The 22,158-nt window shown below is 49.8% G+C and overlaps 1 protein-coding gene across 4 annotated transcripts in view; it reads right to left on the minus strand.

Annotated features, from left to right (window-relative positions):
• The window catches only part of PPP2R5D (protein phosphatase 2 regulatory subunit B'delta), a 42,484-nt gene extending 21,208 nt beyond the window's left edge, over window positions 1-21,276 (minus strand). For 2 of the 4 annotated variants that reach the window (XM_083175324.1, XM_083175323.1), the window contains exons 1-9: window positions 21,044-21,276; window positions 17,163-17,234; window positions 4,568-4,739; window positions 4,236-4,438; window positions 3,876-3,986; window positions 2,625-2,717; window positions 1,894-2,024; window positions 814-873; window positions 314-422 (exon numbers count right to left, since the gene is read on the minus strand). In XM_083175324.1, coding sequence (XP_083031450.1) covers window positions 314-422; window positions 814-873; window positions 1,894-2,024; window positions 2,625-2,717; window positions 3,876-3,986; window positions 4,236-4,438; window positions 4,568-4,739; window positions 17,163-17,234; window positions 21,044-21,070 — 978 coding nt within the window. In that variant the 5' untranslated portion in view covers window positions 21,071-21,276. The remainder of the gene's footprint in view (window positions 1-313; window positions 423-813; window positions 874-1,893; window positions 2,025-2,624; window positions 2,718-3,875; window positions 3,987-4,235; window positions 4,439-4,567; window positions 4,740-17,162; window positions 17,235-21,043) is intronic. The other 2 variants (XM_083175321.1, XM_083175322.1) reach the window with 2 other exon arrangements.
• Between the last annotated feature and the right edge of the window lie 882 nt (window positions 21,277-22,158).

A 22,158-nucleotide genomic window follows, 5' to 3' on the forward strand; every position in this document is an offset into this window, starting at 1 on the left:
CATTCTCAAACTCCCTCAGTCACCATCACCACTGTATATTTGTGGGGTGCCACACACACACACACACACACACACACACACACACACACACACACACACACACACACACACACTGCAGTGCCATAGATGCACCATCCTACAGGATACAAATCACAGGTAAAAACAGAACAAAGCACATTTGTGAGTGATGACAGAAGTTCAGAGGTTACGGAAGGTTCAGAGGTTGCGGAAGGTTCTGCTCCTGCCAGCAGGGTCCAGAATAGTGACAGCGAGAGGACCATTGAAATGCTTAATGCTCAAATGGATACATTACCTGCGGGTGATAGACACTCAGAGATTTGGCTTTGTGCAGAGGTAACAGGACACGGATTAAAAACATCTTGTGTTCTTCTTTCAGAGGAAGTGCAAAGCCATTAATAATACTGTAAGGAGACAGAACAAAGTGAATGCGAGAGGAACGTTTATACAGATGCTCAGGGGTAAATGTATGAAGCTTGGAGAAGTGATATCTATCCCCATATAGAACACTATGTGCAAGGTGATAATGCACCAGCCAATCGGCGCCAATATGTAAATTAACAGTTAGGAGCTGATGGGCTGGAGCATTATTACCTGGGCTGGAGATTAGAGGTATGTACAGTATGTATGTATGTATGTATGGTACAGACATTCTATTTAACAGTTAGCTTGGGTATGTTCATGTGAGGGGATCTGGAGGGTATTTGGAAGGAAGAATGCAGGGAAGTATAATCTAGGACTCAAACCACCCACAGTACACTCTAATAAAGTCGTTTTCGGCTTTCCTATATTTACCTGCCGAGTATTTCCAGGAGTTCCGCAATCCCGTTATGATGTTCTGTCTCATATATAAACCTGCAGCGAGGACACAGAATATAGAAATCCTCAGCAGCGTCCCTCTAGCACCCGCCACCTAACCCGTACTGAGGGTGCTAGAGGGACGCCGCTCACGGGTGACCCTTATCCTAATATTACAATTCGTTTTACGCTTTAATGAGCATTGGGGGACAGTGGGGTCAATACTCCTCATCCCTAATGTAAGGACACGAGTCCAGTCTGGAATAATGGGACTAGGAGCTGGTTTGCCCCCATCCCCTGTGTAGAACACGGCAGAAAACATTTTTTCCATCTGGCATTGTGACCTCACTTAACGGAACACCTCTCATGTCTACCCCTGTGGGTATGGGTCATTGGGTTGACGCATATTAGATTGGCATGCACAGAAGGCCGACATGACTAAGGTCGACATTAGATTTTCATGTTTCTGTCCGAATGACGACATAGTCGACATGGACACCGGCATAGCGTACCGCTGCGCTCTCCATGCTTCGGGATATTCTATCCTCCCCCAACGCCCTAGTGGATGGTAGGGACGTCTGTTGGCACATGTTGGCTAAAAAACAAACTAAAAAAAAAACTCATGTCGACTTTTTGAATGTCGACCATAGCCATGTCAACCTATTTTATGTGTCGACATAAACAATGTTGACCTTCAGTGGTCCAACCAATGCGCGGTCATTAGGTCAACAGCGTCAACAGTCAAAAAAAGGTCGACCAATAAAAAAAAATTGACACGGTCAAAAGGTTGCCATGGAGGAAAAAAAAATAGTCCCATGAGTTTTTTTTTTTACATTTTTGACCTAATAACCCATACCAAGCTATGATGATCAGACCCACTATTGATAGATAACCTAGAGATATTACTTGTCCCCATTAATAACAGAGCCACCACTATTATTGTTCCGCACCCCCACCCCTGCAATAGCACCCAAACCCCAGACCATTACTAGGCGGATACATCTTCCACTTCCCAGAACTGTATAAGCCATGGCGGAGGCATTTCCCTGTACATCTCTACAGCTAGGGTGTGCGCACCTGTAAAAGATGTTGTTCATGTGCCTTCTCATGTAGGCCCGTAACCCCAGGAACTTTCCATAGATTCGGTGGAGGATGGTCTTCAGGAAATCTCGCTCCCTGGGATCTTCACTGTCAAACAGATCCAGGAGCTTCCCAGGAGGGAACATGCAGAGGTCAGACATATACAGATATAAATGTCCCCTCCGCCCCAGTACACGTCACACATGTACAGAACAGACGCAAGGAGCACACACTGACCACAGAACATCCTTCCAGTCACACATATATAGACACAAGGACCACAGACTGGGGCAGATGTATTAAGCCTTAACAAGAGATAAATGCAAGGGTGATAAGGAGAGATAAACGTCCAGCCAATCAGCTCCTTACTGACTCTTTTCAAACACAGCCTGTAACATGGCAGTTAGCAGGTGATTGGCTGGACATTTACATCTGCCCCAGTGTGTGTTACTCACCACTACTGTTACACACAGACACATGGAATACACACTAGACATGCGGCCTATAAATGCACAAGACATGCACACTAGACTTGCCATTGTCGTCACACACTTATTGATGCACAGACCGTACACTAGACATGCCACGACCCTCCCATCACACATTTATAGATGCACAAACCACACACTAGACGTGTCACACACATGGACCACACGGTACACGTCACATCCCTCCAGTCACACGTGCATGGACCACAAGATAGACACGACACATGACACGGGTCTTACCGACAGAACAAACTTCTGATCTATGAATTTCTTGGCCACATTGGGTTGAAAATCTGGCGATTCCAGAAACCGGAGAAAAAATTCATATACCAACTGTAGAAAGACAGAGGCAGAAGAGGTCAGTGTCTCCCATTCATCACATCAAACCTAATCGGTCAGAGGCTAGGAGAAAATACAGTGTATGTATACTAAAGCCAGCAGGGGATTGTGGGTAATGTAGGCTAGCGTCCTTCAGCACTTAAAGCCACAGGGGGCATCGGTAAGTGCAGAGAACTGGCAGATAATGGAAGGAAGGGAGCTATAAGCAATCAAACACTAACCCCAAAATCTAACATAACCTTGCAACTCTTATAGAGGGGGGTAAAATTTACTGTCTGCAGCGGCGCCGGAGACACTTTGAGGTCATCGCGCTGAACCGAATCTCTCCCAAGACTGACAGACGGCTGAAATTCTTTAGACCTTGTATACACAGCACCAAATTAGATTGCGGCCAGTGCTGAATAAACTATGGGGGTTATTCTGGTTCACTCAGAAAGGCACAATCACTCTTTAATGGACAAACTCGTATGCACTGCAGGTGGGGCAGATGTAACATGTGCAGAGAGCGTTAGATTTGGGTGTTTTATTGTTTCTGTGCAGTGTAAATACGGACTGCTTTATTTTTACACTGCAATATAGATCTCAGTTTGAAGTACAAACCGCACCCAAATCTAATTCTCTCTGCACAAGTTACATCTGCCCAACCCGCAGGGCACATGGTTTTGTCCATTAGAGAGTGATTGTGCCTTTCCGAGTGAACCAGAATAACTCCCTATGTTCTCAATAAAGAAAAATATTATACAGAGACATGTGAAACATTACTAGAATGCAGAGAGGCCTCAATGTCTAGAACATCCTGGCCAACCTGTGGCTCTCCAACTACCCATCCCAGCATGCATTGCCACCGTTTTAGCATTCTCTAATAGCAAAACGGTGGCAAGGCATGCTGGGACTTGCAGTTTCACAACAGCTGGAGAGCCAAAGGTTGGCCAGGTCTGGTCAAGCAGATAACTCCCAGTTCTTATAAACCCCCACAACGGGTTGTCCTCTCTCGCAGGTATCCGTGCAAATCAGCCGCTGCCTGTCGCAGATAAACCGTTTGTCCTGTCTCCCACTGCAGAACCGCCACTGCTTGCTCAGGACAACCGCCGCCTCCACTCTGTGTCCTGGTCACCAAATCATCATCAGCAAGTGCATAGCACTGTGTTCTACCTGTAAATGGGGCCACGCAGCCTCTAGTGTTGGCTCATCCTCCTCTGGGTCAAACTCTGCTCCACTTGGATTCGAAGAGGGAGGAAGCGGCCGGAATAAATTTACTGAGAACTGAAAAGAAATCAGAAAAAGGGAGAACACATTAGAGTTGGAGGAGAGGGAGAGAGAAGACAGACAGAGGAAAAGGTGTGCGACAGACATTACCAGTATGAGTAAGTGTGCTGGACAGAATCCTATGTCCTGCAGAACATTAGGGGCCCTTGCACTGAATACTAGCTCTAGCAGTGATGTACCCCAAGATCTGTCAGCGACGTTACCTGTCCATTACACTTACAGTATTTATATATACTACGCTCTCACCATATGCACAGCCTCGGGATAGATGCAGTCCGTCAGCACGTCGCGGCTGTGTGTAATGAATTCTACCATCTCGCTGAGCGCCGCCCTCTTCACCTCCTTGTATTTCAGATCACTCAGAGGATCGGACACAAAGTCAAAGAGCACGCAGCATTGCCGAATCTTCTGAACAAAGAGGGTTTCCCGTTCCTCACCTGGGGGACAATCTGAAAAGAAAGAGGCAAGACCATCGTACCAATGAGTATTATGGAGCCATGGGAAGCGATTGTTAGCAGCAGAATCGGCGGCAGCTTCCTGGTGAGAGGTCGGCGTGGAGACACGCATTCGCGGCTTACCTTTCAGAGGGGGCAGTTTGTGGAGTTCTCGGTTCTTGCTGAGGCTGAATCTGGATGAACTTTGCCTGCGCTCTTTCTTCACCACCTGCCCCCCACCGCCATACTGGATCTTGTTTAACTGGGTAGGGGGTGGTGCGCTGGGGCTGGGGCGTTTGTTTACCCCCTGTTTCTCCTGCATTGAGAACAAGAACAAGACATTGCAGCGCAGAAAAACAAGAAGGGAGATAAGTTTCTTTACAGTATTGCACAAGTGTCACACAATCCTCATCAGCAACACGACCCACGTGTAGTACATTGACAGAAGTGCACGTAGTGTCCAGGAGCAATGTTTTCTCACTGTGTAAGCACCGAAGCCGCAATACGCATGTGAATAATAAAGATTGCGGATGCACAGAGGATTTATTCGCAAAGTGATTGACAAGCGGTCAGTGTTTAGAGACGACAAAAACAGGGGTTGTGAAAATAGAAGCGCAGTAAATTAAGGTGCACCCTACTAAAAAATAAAAGGGGGTACACCCCCTCCTATATGTACATGTACAGTAATAATGTTTAGTTGGGCGCAACCTTCTTAAATGACGTTCAAGGCCCAAATTGCATGAATTTATTGAAAACATTCAAACACAAACGTAAAACAAATTTCGGTACTTATGCAATATCTGGGCTCCCGTTTTTCTTATGAGACCGCGTCCCCTCGCCACGCTTCGGGCACGGTGGCTCGCTGCGCTCGCCACACTATATAAAATCAACTCCATGCGTAGTTGGATAGTAGGGGTATGAAAAAATGGGGTGCATTTAACATGGGAGCCCAGATAATACATAAGTACCCAAATTTCCTATGGGCCACACGTCCTATCCTGGGTACATTCAAGGACAATAGCTTCAATGAAATATCTCGCTATATATTGGTGCTACGGTGGGCTATACAATGAAAGTCTGCGGCACCACCGCAGATGGCTTTTTACGGCAAAGTCCCACGATAAAGTGCAAGTGTGTCCAATAAAGTTCTTTCCATGTCCATGCACTTTAAAAACTGAGCACCTTAAGGCATTTGGACACTTTATTGGACGCACTTGCACTTTATCTTGGGACTTTGCCATAAAAAGTCATCTGCGGTGGTGCCGCAGACTTTCATTGAAGTATAGCCCACCATAGCACAAATATACGTTGAGATATTTCATTGAAGCTATTGTTATTGCATGTACCCAGGATAGGACATGTGGTCCATAGGACCATTTAGGTTTATGGAATTCCCCAACCATCAAATTATTTCTCCTGCTGTGGGCACGTGCGAGGGAATTCCTGACACATGGATACGGTGGTGGTGGGGGGCGGCAGGGCAGGCCCTCTAGGGCTCCGTAAGCTGCGAGCTTCCCAGCTTACCCAGTCAACCAGAATCAGAGCCATAGTACAGAGCTTCCCCCATTGCACCCAAGGTGTTTATTCCCTCCCAACCCAGGAACCACTGATTTTAGTTCTACCAGCTATACCCCTATTTATGCTGTATTTTATCAACACACCCTGTACGTTACCTTGTAATTTGTTTTTTGTTTGCTATGTACGGCGCTGCGGACACTTTGTGGTGCCTTATAAATAAACAAACTACTACTACTGTTGGTGTGTCAACAGATTTATCTAGACCAGGGATGGGTAACTTCCCTCCAGCTGTTGTTGAACTACACATCCCAGCATATCCTGCTACAGTTTTTCTATTTGGCCATGCTAAAACGGTTGCAGAGCATGCTGGGATGTTCCGAAAAATAAATCAGCTCTGTTGGAATTACCCAAAACCAATGTATTAAAAGAAAATTTGTAGCAATAATTAGGATTCACACATAAAACGGCCGGGCGTGCACAATTAATTCAAATCCATAATCAGTTTAAAACGTAGATCGAATGTAGCGGTAGACATCAATATACAGCTGGAAGAAACCCCTGATTGTTATCTAACGCTACAAAGTAACAGTCACAGCAGCAGTTCAGTTGCAAACAGTGTCCTTTTCTATAAGAACGGAAACGTATTTGGTTTCACTTGTGAATTACTGTAGTACATTCAGTCTCTCTCACAGCCTTACTCCCAATTCAGTTAGTATAATACCCCTTTCACACCGCACTTGTTAAACGGTATATTGCCATTTTTTTTCCATTTTAAAACATTTAAGGCTGCAGTGGGAAAGCGCCAGAGTTGATTTACAGGTTAAAGATAACCCGTATTTCAACACGTTTAAAAAGCAGAGTCCTACACGTTTCAGAGCCGTGTTTTATGCAGTGAGAATGGCTCAGAAACGGTATTTAGTAAAAACAACAGACTACAGACCTGTGATAGGCTGTCCCCTGCATTCTGCCTTGTAACGTGTTCAGGGGATTAAACGGGTTGACTGATGTGAATGGTACTTAAACGGTATTAAAACGGTAATCTACTGCAATGTGAAGGCTCAGACCCGTTTTAAATACCGTTTAAAAATACTAGTTTTTTAAACGTTTTGGTAGTGTGAAAGCGGTATTAGATGCTTATTGAAGCAAAATATGTATTATTATTTTTATTATAAGCAGTCTTGTGCGTTTAGTAGTTCCATAAAATGTACATTTCCAGTATTATAGAAAGGGAATCATTTTGCAACTGAACGGCTGCTGTTACTTTGTAGCGTTAGAGAACAATCAGGTTTTTTTTACCTGTATACTGATGCTGCTACATTATTTCTAAGTTTTAGAATTATTATGGATTGGAACGATGTCCGGCCGGCCGTTGTATATGCGATTCTTAATTATTGCTACGAATTTTCTTTCATTTTTTCCTTTTATTTAGGGTAATTCCTACAGCGCCGTCTTATTTTTCTAAACCGCTGTGCACATGATGTAAGGGTTGAGTATTCCCTTCCGAGAGCTCATTGGAATTGTCGCTCTTTTTTTTTAGTACATGCTGGGATGTGTAGTTCAACAACAGCTGCAGCGCCGAAGGTTCCTCATCCGTGACGTACACCATGACAGAGAATCTGTCATAAGGTCTGACCTCAATTCCCTTTCTACGTCCAACCAAACACTGGAGGCCGAATCGTAGCGGCTGTGGGTCGCCTATAAATGGATCATTAGGGTGGACAGAAGACAAAGGGCCTGATTCAGACCTGTTTGCTGACCACTTACTGATTTCTTCAGCCTCCGCTCTGAAAAGTAAGTCCATACTTACTTCTCAGGTGCCAACAGATAGTCAAATTGGGGGCAGACACTGACCATAAAATGCTAGCCGTTCCCCTGCTCCAGAGCCCCCTTCCCTCCCCTCACAGTATGAACGCACAGGCCCCCACCAGCGAAAACAGGGCCGAATGAACGGATGTGAATCAGCCCCAAAGTGAGTGCGAGCTGGAGAATGGTGGAAGAGGCCAGATACTCCCATATAAATAAAGAGCGACACGTGTCCTCTCCTGCTCCCACACAATAACATTCATGGCCATGCTAATAAACCGGATTGTCTTGTCACAAGTGCGAGCTCATAAGGTGTTTCCCAAACCGCACACCTGGAGGAGGGGACACTCATTCATTCAGGGGACAGGACAGACATTCCCTGGGAGACGGAGCACACACAGCTCAGTCTCAGCACTGTAACACCCCCTCCCCACTTTATTACACAAGTGCATTTAACTCAAGTGAGGGGGCAGAGTCAAGAACCAAATTAAACCGGCTCTTAGACCTAAATCCTTTTTAGCCATAGCAGACAGACAGAGACTATGGCTGGTTCTTCCTGCTTACTTAGGATCAGGACTGCAGGATTGCTAAATCCAGACGCTGGGTTCAACAAAGGACATCCGTGCAATCCTATGTTACAGCAGGCGACCATGCCTGGCCGTGTAAGCAGAATGGTGTTTATTGCTCATACATAGTACTGACAAGTGCACTTCAGTGATGAATAATCCAGACGCACACGCCGGTACACTCGCACATGGCGCTATGCTGCCCTTTACATACTGTTCCCCATCCGCCTCTTCATTCAGGCCAGGCGGATATCGTCATCAACGTGGGTGTTATCATGCTGTCCAGCTTGGGTGTGGATTAGCTCACAGACAATGACTAGGTAAAGTCATTAGGTCAACAGAGACCAAAGGTCGACATGGAAAATGTCAACACATAAAAATAAGGACATGCGTTTTTCATGTCAATGTTGATACTTGAGCGCGTCCCCTCACAGGGTATGAATGGTGAGCATGATAAAGTCAAAATAATAAAATGGGAAGAATTGGGTTATGTCAACCTTTGATGTGTCGATCATTGCAATGTTAACCTTTTCTCAATTTTGACCTTTAATGTGGCCATGCACTAGGGCAACTTCTCCGAGGGGAGGAGGAAAAAAAACAACAACATGTCGATCAATAGTGGTCAATCTATTGACTATCGACATAGTCCGGATTGTGCCCATAATTAAGATTAAATTACCCGGGAACAGGAAAGTTATGCAAAAAGAACGGTATCTGTGTTCCCAGTAACAGCAGGCAGGCAGGACCTATCCGGAATACCCATAATGCCCCACAAGTCTATTATCGGGGTTGTCTGGGAGAGTGAATGGTCACTGAGACCCGTCCGTTAGGGTCCGAATTCGTCCCAGATGTTCTAGGTTTGTGCATTCGCAAACCCCGGGAGCTGGCGGCTTTGGTAAATTCACTCACTGGGCTGTTCGCTCCAGGAAGGGAGGGGCCGTGGGCAGACAGGGGTACAACCTGTGTTTCATGGGCGTGCCCACAAAACTGGTATGAAAACGCTGAGAGTTCCCCTGCGAACGCAGGCGGGTTCGATGCCTGTTGGGGCAGCTGACTGACTTCACCTGGCATTTACCCATTTGCTAGACTACAAGTATACACAGCGTGGCAAACAGGTCTGAATCAGGCCGTAGCGATTCACCTAGCTTCCAAATACCTGCTCCGCTTAGTACGGGCCCAGAATCCTGTCCCACAGTCCAAACCACCAAAATCCAAAACATTCATTCATTGCTTTGATCCCCATTTTGCCCACAGGAAGAGCAACCCTGCCGGTCAGGAAATTGAAAGTAGGGAATTTGATTTCCATTACTCGCCCCCACCGGTACCATCAACGGAATATTGCCCCCATCTAAAAAGACGGGCGATCCGGAGCAGAAGCAATTACATTTACTGCATACATATAGCTCTAGAACGATTTCCCATCAGACCAAAGTAATCGATTTCCTGTGTCAAGCTGGCTATTCTCCCATCCCAGATACCTTCCAGACTGAGACCCCCTATGTTTCAGCAGTTCCAGAAACAGCGTTTTTTCATTAGAAATAAAATATTCCACAGAATTCCTAAGAAAGTGATGGGGTTCTTTCTGAACTCAAAGTAATGATACTAGTGAGCCCACTTGGAACAATCTGTTGGCGGCGAGTGAAACTACATGCATAAACACAGAGGCAACCACAAGGTAGCAGACTAGCTTTCGGTGCATTTGGATAATACCAGAAGCAATACAATTTATAGATATTTATTTTATTGCTTCTGGTATTATCTAATGCAAGAGCAGGAACTCCGTGTCCACTTCGTAGATCAATAGGTCAGTGCCCAGCCGATGGAAGGGAGGGTCGCTGAGGTCATCAGCAGCCTCCTTTTCCCCACGGCCTTCGCAGTGCTGAGTAATGGCGCATACACACTGGACTACATATGCACTGAAAGACATTGGTGACCAATTTCCCTTGAACATCCCCAGTGTCTTGGAGGAAAGATGTGGGGCCTACACACTGAACGATGTAACCACGAATGATTTGTGTAATTTCACATAAGATCTATCATAAGATCTGCAATTTCCAGCATACTGGTCGTTAGCAGCGTCTTCAGATTTTACGACCTGTGGGACCACTAGTGTTCCCGCTAGGATGTTTTAGCTGGGCGCTGCGCCCTGCCCGATTTTTAAAGGGCAAAATGCGCCCTGCCCCCTAGCAGCGCCCCGCTAAAACAGCCTGCTGCCTGTCCCGCCGGAGTGCACCGGTGAAGCCCAGCTCCGCCGAAGATGGAAGAAGACGATCCCGACAGCTCAGGGACCTAGTCACGGCTGGGCAAGCCCCCTTGAGTGACGCGGCGGCCCGGGCACGCCCCCATGAGTGACGCGGCGGCCCGGGCACGCCAACATGAGTGACGTCGGCGTGCCCGGTCCGCCTTTCTATGCTGCCCCAAATACACCAGCACCCTGCCCCATTTGGTTCCTAGAAGGAACAATAGACCACGCGTTGTACCGAAACACCTCACCATTTGGGGATTTGGGGTGGTGTTTACCTGATCACGGAGCTCTGGACACTCGCAGACCAGCGATCAGGTCCGCATTGGGCCCATTATGTAACCTCCTTCACATAAGACCTGATTCGGAGATGTACACAAATGCCTTGGCAGCTGCAATTCAGTGCGCAGCTATGGTGTTGCAGCCGCCGGGAACGGTACAGAGACATCCACTGGAGAAGGCTAAGATTCACCACTTAAATGCGAAGATATCATGACGCAAGTCAGTTGGTAATCGGCCTTCTGAGTAATCCTATGGCTGAACAGCTTGGCCACAGGATGTAGCTGCTCTCTGTGAATAATGCAAACTGCAACTGCCACCGCAAGGGTGGGGTATAGCGCGCCGACAATCAGGATTCTGACAGTCATTAGGCCAAGGTCGGGATCCCAACTGCCGGGACTCAGGCAGCAGGGCGAGCGTAACGTGGTCCATCTATTCTATTCTTCCTCTATGGGGGTCCTGGAGAACAGCTCATCAGTCGGGATCCCAACTGCGGGGACTCAGGCAGCAGGGCGAGCGTAACGTGGTCCATCTATTCTATTCTTCCTCCATGGGGGTCCTGGAGAACAGCTCATCAGTCGGGATCCCAACTGCCGGGACTCAGGCAGCAGGGCGAGCGTAACGTGGTCCATCTATTCTATTCTTCCTCCATGGGGGTCCTGGAGAACAGCTCATCAGTCGGGATCCCAACTGCCGGGACTCAGGCAACAGGGCGAGCGTAACGTGGTCCATCTATTCTATTCTTCCTCTATGGGGGTCCTGGAGAACAGCTCATCAGTCGGGATCCCAACTGCCGGGACTCAGGCAACAGGGCGAGCGTAACGTGGTCCATCTATTCTATTCTTCCTCTATGGGGGTCCTGGAGAACAGCTCATCAGTCGGGATCCCAACTGCCGGGACTCAGGCAGCAGGGCGAGCGTAACGTGGTCCACCTATTCTATTCTTCCTCTATGGGGGTCCTGGAGAACAGCTCATCAGTCGGGATCCCAACTGCCAGGACTCAGGCAGCAGAGCGAGCGTAACGTGGTCCATCTATTCTATTCTTCCTCTATGGGGGTCCTGGAGAACAGCTCATCAGTCGGGATCCCAACTACCGGGACTCAGGCAGCAAGGCGAGCGTAACGTGGTCCATCTATTCTATTCTTCCTCTATGGGGGTCATGGAGAACAGCTCATCAGTCGGGATCCCAACTGCCGGGACTCAGGCAGCAGGGCGAGCGTAACGTGGTCCATCTATTCTATTCTTCCTCTATAAGGGGTCCTGGAGAACAGCTCATCAGTCGGGATCCCAACTGCCAGGACTCAGGCAGCAGAGCGAGCGTAACGTGGTCCATCTATTCTATTCTTCCTCTATGGGGGACCTGGAGAACAGCTCATCAGTCGGGATCCCAACTGCCGGGACTCAGGCAGCAGGGCGAGCGTAACGTGGTCCCTCTATTCTATTCTTCCTCCATGGGGGTCCTGGAGAACAGCTCATCAGTCGGGATCCCAACTGCCGGGACTCAGGCAGCAGGGCGTGCGTAACGTGGTCCATCTATTCTATTCTTCCTCTATGGGGGTCCTGGAGAAAGCTCATCAGTCGGGATCCCAACTGCCGGGACTCAGGCAGCAGGGCGAGCGTAACGTGGTCCATCTATTCTATTCTTCCTCTATGGGGGTCCTGGAGAACAGCTCATCAGTGGGGATCCCAACTGCCGGGACTCAGGCAGCAGGGCGAGCGTAACGTGGTCCATCTATTCTATTCTTCCTCTATGGGGGTCCTGGAGAACAGCTCATCAGTCGGGATCCCAACTGCTGGGACTCAGGCAGCAGGGCGAGCGTAACGTGGTCCATCTATTCTATTCTTTCTCTATGGGGGTCCTGGAGAACAGCTCATCAGTCGGGATCCCAACTGTCAGGGTTTTAACAGTCGTGATTCCGATGTCTCTGTAATGACTATCGGAATCCTGACAGCATGCTCCATGTAGAACAATGGTTCCCAACCCTGGTCCTCAAGTACCCCCAACAGTGCATGTTTTCCAGGTCACCCGGCAGGTGCGCTCATTATTCAGGCACATTTGAAAAGATCCACAGGTGGAGATAATTATAGCACTTGTGATTCTGTGTGGAGACCTGCAACACATGCACTGTTGGGGGTACTTGAGGACCAGGGTTGGGAACCACTGGTGTAGAAGAATAACGAAAAATGGCTCCATAGTTTATACGCCGACATTGCATCTTTTTCACAGGCCCATAACAGAATACAGCCATAATCTTGTCACGCGGCTGTAGTTCCCCAGGCACAATTTGGAACACATGGTAGTGAACTAAGGTGGCAGTATTCTGATCACTCAGACTTCCAAACCCTAAGACAGTAATAAAGTAATTACTGGGGTAAAGCCCTCTGGTACATAATACAGTCTTCTGTAGAACGTAGGCATGACAGGCAGGTCAGTGGTTCTACATCCACACACACACACACACACACACACACACACACACACACACCCTGACTGCTGTTTTCCTGGGACTCCCCTGTCATTGTGCTCCCTGTGCCGTTGGGTGAGGAGGGTTGGGGTTGAGGGGGGGGGGGGGGGTGCTCCTACTGTGCATGACAGGAAAAATGAGACAGGAAAAAGATAGCTGTGTATTATACAGATGAATGGGTGATCTATGTAGTTGCTGACAGCTGATCTCTGTTTCCTCTCGTATGTGACCTTGTGAAGAACGCTGGATCAATAATGGCAAGATGCTGTGGATATTACACGGTGAGGTCTCACGTGTACATCAGATCTGCTTTGTTTCCATTGCTATGCTTGACAGTGCGCTTTACTCCCTTCTGAACCTTGCTCAATGTGGGCTACATTAACAAAAATCAGTTTAATAGAAATAGAGGATTCCCTGTATATAGTGGGGAATGTGCCAAACAATAGCCTTTGAAGTAAAATGTATCAACTGCATTCTATCAAATTATACGTAGAGGTTACTTCTCCACTCTGATCACTGTTCATGAATATACCCCAATGCCACCTTCTATATGTTACTAAGGGATACAGGATAATAGAGGATTATGGGGGCATAATGCACACATTGGAGATTGCTGTCCTTTAGAACAGGACCACAAATGTATTCATTCAGAGGATTATGGGTAGGGAACACTGTTCTCTATAACAGAGCAGATGAGAAAGATCAGAAAGGTGAACAACCCGCCAAGCAGGATTTGTCCACATCGCTCCATGTGTTGGCATTATGATGTGGTCATGACCCAGCTCCCGGGAGCTCAACTCCCCCTCCACCCCCGGGTCCGGCTCTAGCCAATTACCTGGCTCCCAGCAGGGGCGTCTCCCGCCCCCTCCACATCTATCCCCAGCCAGTGTATGACCCATCTACCCTCTGATTATTTTACTCAATCGGAATTTAAGGGAAATTGGATAGACATCGGACTGGATGTGAAATCTATCAGTTTGTGGGCACCATTACGGTACAGTCATGTCAATTTATAGGAGCCCTACACCCCACTCCTCCCACGCCGGGCAGGAGCCCCACACCCCACTCCTCCCACACTGGGCAGGAGCCCCACACCCCACTCCTCCCACACCGGTCAGGAGCCCCACAACCCACTCCTCCCACACCGGGCAGGAGCCCCACACCCCACTCCGGGCAGGAGCCCCACACCCCACTCCTCCCACACCGGGCAGGAGCCCCACACCCCACTCCTCCCACACCGGGCAGGAGCCCCACACCGGGCAGGAGCCCCACACCCCACTCCTCCCACACCGGGCAGGAGCCCCACACCCCACTCCTCCCACACCGAGCAGGAGCCCCACACCCCACTCCTCCCACACCGGGCAGGAGCCCCACACCCCACTACTCCCACACCGGGCAGGAGCCCCACACCGGGCAGGAGCCCCACACCCCACTCCTCCCACACCGGGCAGGAGCCCCACACCCCACACCGGGCAGGAGCCCCACACCCCACTCCTCCCACACCGGGCAGGAGCCCCACTCGCCCCACACCGGTGAGGAGCCCCATAACCCTTGCAGGGTGGGAGTCCCACACAGGGTTGGAGCCCCACACTGGGCAGGAGCCATGTAGTCTGAACATATACACACACAATTACACACTAGGGTTCATGTTTGTTGGGAGCCAATTAACATATCAGTATATTATTGGACTTTGCAAGAAAATTGAGCACCCAAAGAAAAAAACCCAAGCAAGCATCAGGAGAATATACAAACTCCACAAAGGTACGGTAACTCTCCTCTTCTCAGTTCCTAAACCTTATATATGTCCCTACACAAGCCATTCTGTCACAGCAGATGGTAGATGACTGCAAGCAGACAGTCTCCGCCCAGACAGAAAGAGAAAACGCCCCGTGCAAATCTGAAAATAAATTGCGAAACCATCGTAAATCGCTATCCACCCGTAAATGATCAAATGATTTATCCAGTCTGGGCAAATGTAAGTCTGACCCTTCAGGCCATCTGTGACCAAGACAAACTGATCGAGGCCAGCCCCAACGTCACAGACACTCCCTGAAAATGCATGGGCACGTCTTCGATTGTTCGTTTTCGCTTCCGCCCCCAAACGCCAGCATCTTGTCAACCAATCTCCAACCAGAACGCGTTGAAGATGTGCATTTTCTGTCACTGTATGGGCTCGTGTAATTGCTCGATCTGCGGATTCACTGATCAGCGATCAACTCTGACCCAGGCCCAATGTGGATTATTTAGCTGGTTCAAAGTTTAAAGGAACCAGAATTTTTTGGGTGACGTGACCAGTAAATTAAAAGTGGAGGTGCCCACATATGGTTCTTCCTGTGCGTTTTGATCTAGGATTTGCGTTCGATGCGATCAGAAGGCAGTATAAACATATGTGCGGCACATATGTTTTGTACTGGGTGATGAGATGCCCACGGGAGCCCGCAGCACAATTGTACCATTTGCTTGGAAATGCTGGAAAACGGCCAAACTGTCACTCATCCATAACCATGTTTTTGTTCCAACCAGCCATATCTGCAGATAAATCTTACTAGTGTATGGGCACCTTTATAGTTTTCCGATCAAGAAGGGGGGCACAGTTTCTGGGAACAGAATTAACCGTTGTAAATCGAAGGCTGTCACATTTTACCTGCTGACTTTCAACGGCTGGCTTAACTCCTCTATCAAATAGGTACATATGGACGATTAGCAGGCCTGCTCAAAGCAAAAGCTTCGAAAGCTAGTCTGCTACCTTCTGTGTGCATGTGCAAGAAAGATGTAGCTTCACTCTTGGTCAGCAGATGGCAGTGTTTCGGAGACTCACAGACACTAGATAGATATATAGATGATCAGCGATTGGGATGCCAGTGATCAGAATACTGACGCCCGCTTTGTGATGGAAGGAATCCAAACTTGCCTTCCCCCTGCCACCCCCCTCCTAACCCTCCCTTGCAGGAGCCTGACCCTAAACCTCCAATCCGCCCTCTCCCCAGCAGCCTTACCATAACCCTACAACCACCCCCTGCAGCCTGACCCTAACCCCCTCCCCAAGCCAGACCTTCTTGCTCCCCGGTATACTTAGGTTCGGCATCACTATAGTGAATTCCGGCATCCCGATCACCAACATGCTGGACGCATCACCTATGAAATATCCGAGCTTCTGTAATACGAAGTCATCTGTTCTCAGTGCCCAAACAGAAATGGATCTCTTAATTAAGTGCAAAAGCTGTATTTCCTGGATCGGCCATGTGAATGCAGATGGATACACATCTATATGTTAAACGTTAGGTCAGTCTAGATTCACAACAGCCACAGTTTGCCCCGTACTTCCCTAGAGGGTGATCTGGTGGAAGGGGACTAGGTGTCCCAATGCGTCCCGGCTTTGAGTTCAGTGCGCATTGGGCAATGCCAGAGTCCGCCATGTCATTGTTAAATTTGAAACACATTCCAAAAGCTGAAGGAAACATTGCAATGTTGTGGGTGGCATTTCCACACCGTTTTAAAGGCGACTCACTCCCCCTTGCAGTATACCTCCAAAACTCTTAAGACGTGCTGCAGAAACATGACAATCTATAGTCTATTCGATGCAAGGTCTTTACTTTGCAATCCACCAACATTACAGCTTTTCTGCCAACCAGGTTTAGTTGCATCAATGCCTACTAACCATCTCACAACAATCCATCACACAAATCACAGTGGGAGGGGGGGTGAAATTACCCCCCAAAATCAGGAGCTGAATTATTAACCAAATTAGATCATCTGATAGAAGACTCTGACACATCTCCTCCAGAAAACGTACAGGCTCAGTGACACCTGTGTGTTTTCCACTGCTGCAGCCCCAACTTGGTATCAGCCGAAGCACCAGCACTCACCTCCTCAGGCGTCCCTCCTCCATCTTTACTGCCCTTCACTGCCGGTCTCCCAGCTGCCACCTTCACAGGCTCCTAAACAGCAACATCATAAAGTAAGAGAAAGATCAGCTATTGCCCATTATACAGAGAAACTCTGGATACACACTGTGGGTGGGCGCTGTCTCTCTCTCTAGATACACACTGTGGGTGGGCGCCGTCTCTCTCTCTAGATACACACTGTGGGTGGGAGCTGTCTCTCTCGCACTCTGGATACACACTGTGGGTGGGCGCTGTCTCTCTCGCACTCTGGATACACACTGTGGGTGGGAGCTGTCTCTCTCGCACTCTGGATACACACTGTGGGTGGGAGCTGTCTCTCGCACTCTGGATACACACTGTGGGGGGGAGCTGCCTCTCGCACTCTGGATACACACTGCGAGTACGTGGGAGCTGTCTCTAGATACACACTGTGGGTGGGCGCTGTCTCTCTCTCTCTAGATACACACTGTGGGTGGGCGCTGTCTCTCTCTCTAGATACACACTGTGGGTGGGCGCTGTCTCTCTCTCTAGATACACACTGTGGGTGGGCGCTGTCTCTCTCTCTAGATACACACTGTGGGTGGGCGCTGTCTCTCTCTCTAGATACACACTGTGGGTGGGCGCTGTCTCTCTCTCTAGATACACACTGTGGGTGGGCGCTGTCTCTCTCTCTAGATACACACTGTGGGTGGGCGCTGTCTCTCTCTCTAGATACACACTGTGGGTGGGCGCTGTCTCTCTCTAGATACACACTGTGGGTGGGCGCTGTCTCTCTCTCTAGATACACACTGTGGGTGGGCGCTGTCTCTCTCTCTAGATACACACTGTGGGTGGGAGCTGTCTCTCTCTAGATACACACTGTGGGTGGGAGCTGTCTCTCTCTCTAGATACACACTGTGGGTGGGAGCTGTCTCTCTCTAGATACACACTGTGGGTGGGAGCTGTCTCTCTCTAGATACACACTGTGGGTGGGAGCTGTCTCTCTAGATACACACTGTGGGTGGGCGCTGTCTCTCTCTCTAGATACACGCTGTGGGTGGGCGCTGTCTCTCTCTCTAGATACACACTGTGGGTGGGCGCTGTCTCTCTCTCTAGATACACACTGTGGGTGGGCGCTGTCTCTCTCTAGATACACACTGTGGGTGGGCGCTGTCTCTCTCTCTAGATACACACTGTGGGTGGGCGCTGTCTCTCTCTCTAGATACACACTGTGGGTGGGCGCTGTCTCTCTCTAGATACACACTGTGGGTGGGCGCTGTCTCTCTCTCTAGATACACACTGTGGGTGGGCGCTGTCTCTCTCTCTAGATACACACTGTGGGTGGGCGCTGTCTCTCTCTAGATACACACTGTGGGAGGGCGCTGTCACTCTCTCTAGATACACACTGTGGGTGGGCGCTGTCTCTCACTAGATACACACTGTGGGTGGGTGCTGTCTCTCACTAGATACACACTGTGGGTGGGCGCTGTCTCTCTCTCTAGATACACACTGTGGGTGGGAGCTGTCTCTCTAGATACACACTGTGGGTGGGCGCTGTCACTCTCTCTAGATACACACTGTGGGTGGGCGCTGTCACTCTCTCTAGATACACACTGTGGGTGGGCGCTGTCTCTCACTAGATACACACTGTGGGTGGGCGCTGTCTCTCACTAGATACACACTGTGGGTGGGCGCTGTCTCTCACTAGATACACACTGTGGGTGGGCGCTGTCTCTCTCTCTAGATACACACTGTGGGTGGGAGCTGTCTCTCTCTCTAGATACACACTGTGGGTGGGAGCTGTCTCTCTCTCTAGATACACACTGTGGGTGGGAGCTGTCTCTCTCTCTAGATACACACTGTGGGTGGGAGCTGTCTCTCTCTCTAGATACACACTGTGGGTGGGAGCTGTCTCTCTTTAGATACACACTGTGGGTGGGAGCTGTCTCTCTTTAGATACACACTGCGGGTGGGAGCTGTCTCTCTCCGGATACACACTGCGGGTGGGAGCTGTCTCTCTCTCTCTCTCTTTCTCTGGACACACACTGTGGGTGGGAGCTGTCTCTCTCCGGATACACACTGCGGGTGGGAGCTGTCTCTCTCCGGATACACACTGCGGGTGGGAGCTGTCTCTCTCTCTTTCTCTGGACACACACTGTGGGTGGGAGCTGTCCCTCTCCGGATACACACTGTGGGTGGGAGCTGTCCCTCTCCGGATACACACTGTGGGTGGGAGCTGTCCCTCTCCGGATACACACTGTGGGTGGGAGCTGTCCCTCTCCGGATACACACTGTGGGTGGGAGCTGTCCCTCTCCGGATACACACTGTGGGTGGGAGCTGTCCCTCTCCGGATACACACTGTGGGTGGGAGCTGTCCCTCTCCGGATACACACTGTGGGTGGGAGCTGTCCCTCTCCGGATACACACTGTGGGTGGGAGCTGTCCCTCTCCGGATACACACTGTGGGTGGGAGCTGTCCCTCTCCGGATACACACTGTGGGTGGGAGCTGTCCCTCTCCGGATACACACTGTGGGTGGGAGCTGTCCCTCTCCGGATACACACTGTGGGTGGGAGCTGTCCCTCTCCGGATACACACTGTGGGTGGGAGCTGTCCCTCTCCGGATACACAATGTGGGTGGGAGCTGTCCCTCTCCGGATACACACTGTGGGTGGGAGCTGTCTCTCTCCGGATACACACTGTGGGTGGGAGCTGTCTCTCTCCGGATACACACTGTGGGTGGGAGCTGTCTCTCTCCGGATACACACTGTGGGTGGGAGCTGTCTCTCTCCGGATACACACTGTGGGTGGGAGCTGTCTCTCTCCGGATACACACTGTGGGTGGGAGCTGTCTCTCTCCGGATACACACTGTGGGTGGGAGCTGTCTCTCTCCGGATACACACTGTGGGTGGGAGCTGTCTCTGGATACACACTGTGGGTGGGAGCTGTCTCTGGATACACACTGTGGGTGGGAGCTGTCTCTGGATACACACTGTGGGTGGGAGCTGTCTCTGGATACACACTGTGGGTGGGAGCTGTCTCTGGATACACACTGTGGGTGGGAGCTGTCTCTGGATACACACTGTGGGTGGGAGCTGTCTCTGGATACACACTGTGGGTGGGAGCTGTCTCTCTCTCTGGATACACACTGTGGGTGGGAGCTGTCTCTCTCTCTCTGGATACACACTGTGGGTGGGAGCTGTCTCTCTCTCTCTGGATACACACTGTGGGTGGGAGCTGTCTCTCTTTCTCTGGATACACACTGTGGGTGGGAGCTGTCTCTCTTTCTCTGGATACACACTGTGGGTGGGAGCTGTCTCTCTTTCTCTGGATACACACTGTGGGTGGGAGCTGTCTCTCTTTCTCTGGATACACACTGTGGGTGGGAGCTGTCTCTCTTTCTCTGGATACACACTGTGGGTGGGAGCTGACTCTCTTTCTCTGGATACACACTGTGGGTGGGAGCTGACTCTTTCTCTGGATACACACTGTGGGTGGGAGCTGTCTCTTTTTCTCTGGATACACACTGTGGGTGGGAGCTGTCTCTCTTTCTCTGGATACACACTGTGGGTGGGAGCTGTCTCTCTTTCTCTGGATACACACTGTGGGTGGGAGCTGTCTCTCTTTCTCTGGATACACACTGTGGGTGGGAGCTGTCTCTCTCTCTCTGGATACACACTGTGGGTGGGAGCTGTCTCTCTCTCTCCCTGGATACACACTGTGGGTGGGAGCTGTCTCTCTTTCTCTGGATACACACTGTGGGTGGGAGCTGTCTCTCTCTCTGGATACACACTGTGGGTGGGAGCTGTCTCTCTTTCTCTGGATACCCAGTGTAGGTGGGAGCTGTCTCTATATAAATCCACAGAGGGAGGAGCTGTCTCACCTTTTCTTTCTTGGCTTTATTTGGCATGTCTCTCGCTGTCTCTTGTCCTCTCGGGAGGTCTCTCTGCAGATTTTCGGCTCGCGTCTGACGTATGACGTCATTAAATCAGTGGTGTGACGGTGCAGCGTACGTGTTGCCATGGTAACAAGCCGTTTACCGCTCTGGAAGCACTAGGCGGGGATGTCAGTCAGCGCCAGCTCTCCATGTTGCTCCACCCACATTGGCCTGACATGGCCGCCATCTTGCTGCACCCGAGCCGCTCCTATCCGGGTCCGCCGCTGCCAGCGACCAGTCTCACTCTCCCCGACCCTCACACTATCACAGGCCCTGGCGCCTCACTGTGCTGAGAGAGCTGCCTGCGTGTAGCGCATGTTTAGGGGACAGAGGGTGTCCAACGGGCAGTAAAAAGGGCCAGAGTGGAAATGACGTGGGTTGTGGTCAGGCCCGGGCCTGTGGAGGTCACATGAACAGTGAGCGCTGGAGGTCACGTGACCAGGGACTATAGTGCCTGTCCCATGAGCAGTGGTCAGGGGGCCATAGTATAGGGGCCAGCCAGAGTGGAGGTCACATGATCAGGGGCCATAGTGTAGGTCCTGTGAACAGTGGTTAGGGCATACCTCCCAACATGACCTCAGGAGGGACACAATGCTCTGTTTCTGGACTTTCCTCTTAATTAATGACTGCCATCACCTGTTTTAAACAGGTTAATGGACAAGAAACGCATTTCACCACAGGTAGTAGTACGTTTATTTATAAGGCGCCGCAAAGTGTCTGCAGCGCCGTACATAGCAAACCAAAAAACAAATGACAAGGTAACGTACAGGGTGTGTTGAAAAATACAGTATGAATAGGGGTATAGCTGGTAGAGCTAAAATCAGCATCAGTTCAGAAGTAGGTGTCAAAATTGTCGAAGAGACTGAAGATGAAGTAGAGGAAGGGAAGAACAGGACAGGAGCACAGGTGAGGTAATGAGGTAGGGTGAGTACGTGAGGCAGGAGGACCCTACTAAGAGTTAACATACTAAAAATAGGTGGGTGGACGAACGAAAAACAATAGGATAAGTAGGAACGGAGGGGAACGGAGGCAGGATAGGAGGATCAAAAGAGGTTAGGAGG

Source organism: Crinia signifera, chromosome 3, assembly GCF_055691185.1.
Source record: "Crinia signifera chromosome 3, ASM5569118v1, whole genome shotgun sequence".
NCBI lineage: Eukaryota > Metazoa > Chordata > Amphibia > Anura > Myobatrachidae > Crinia > Crinia signifera.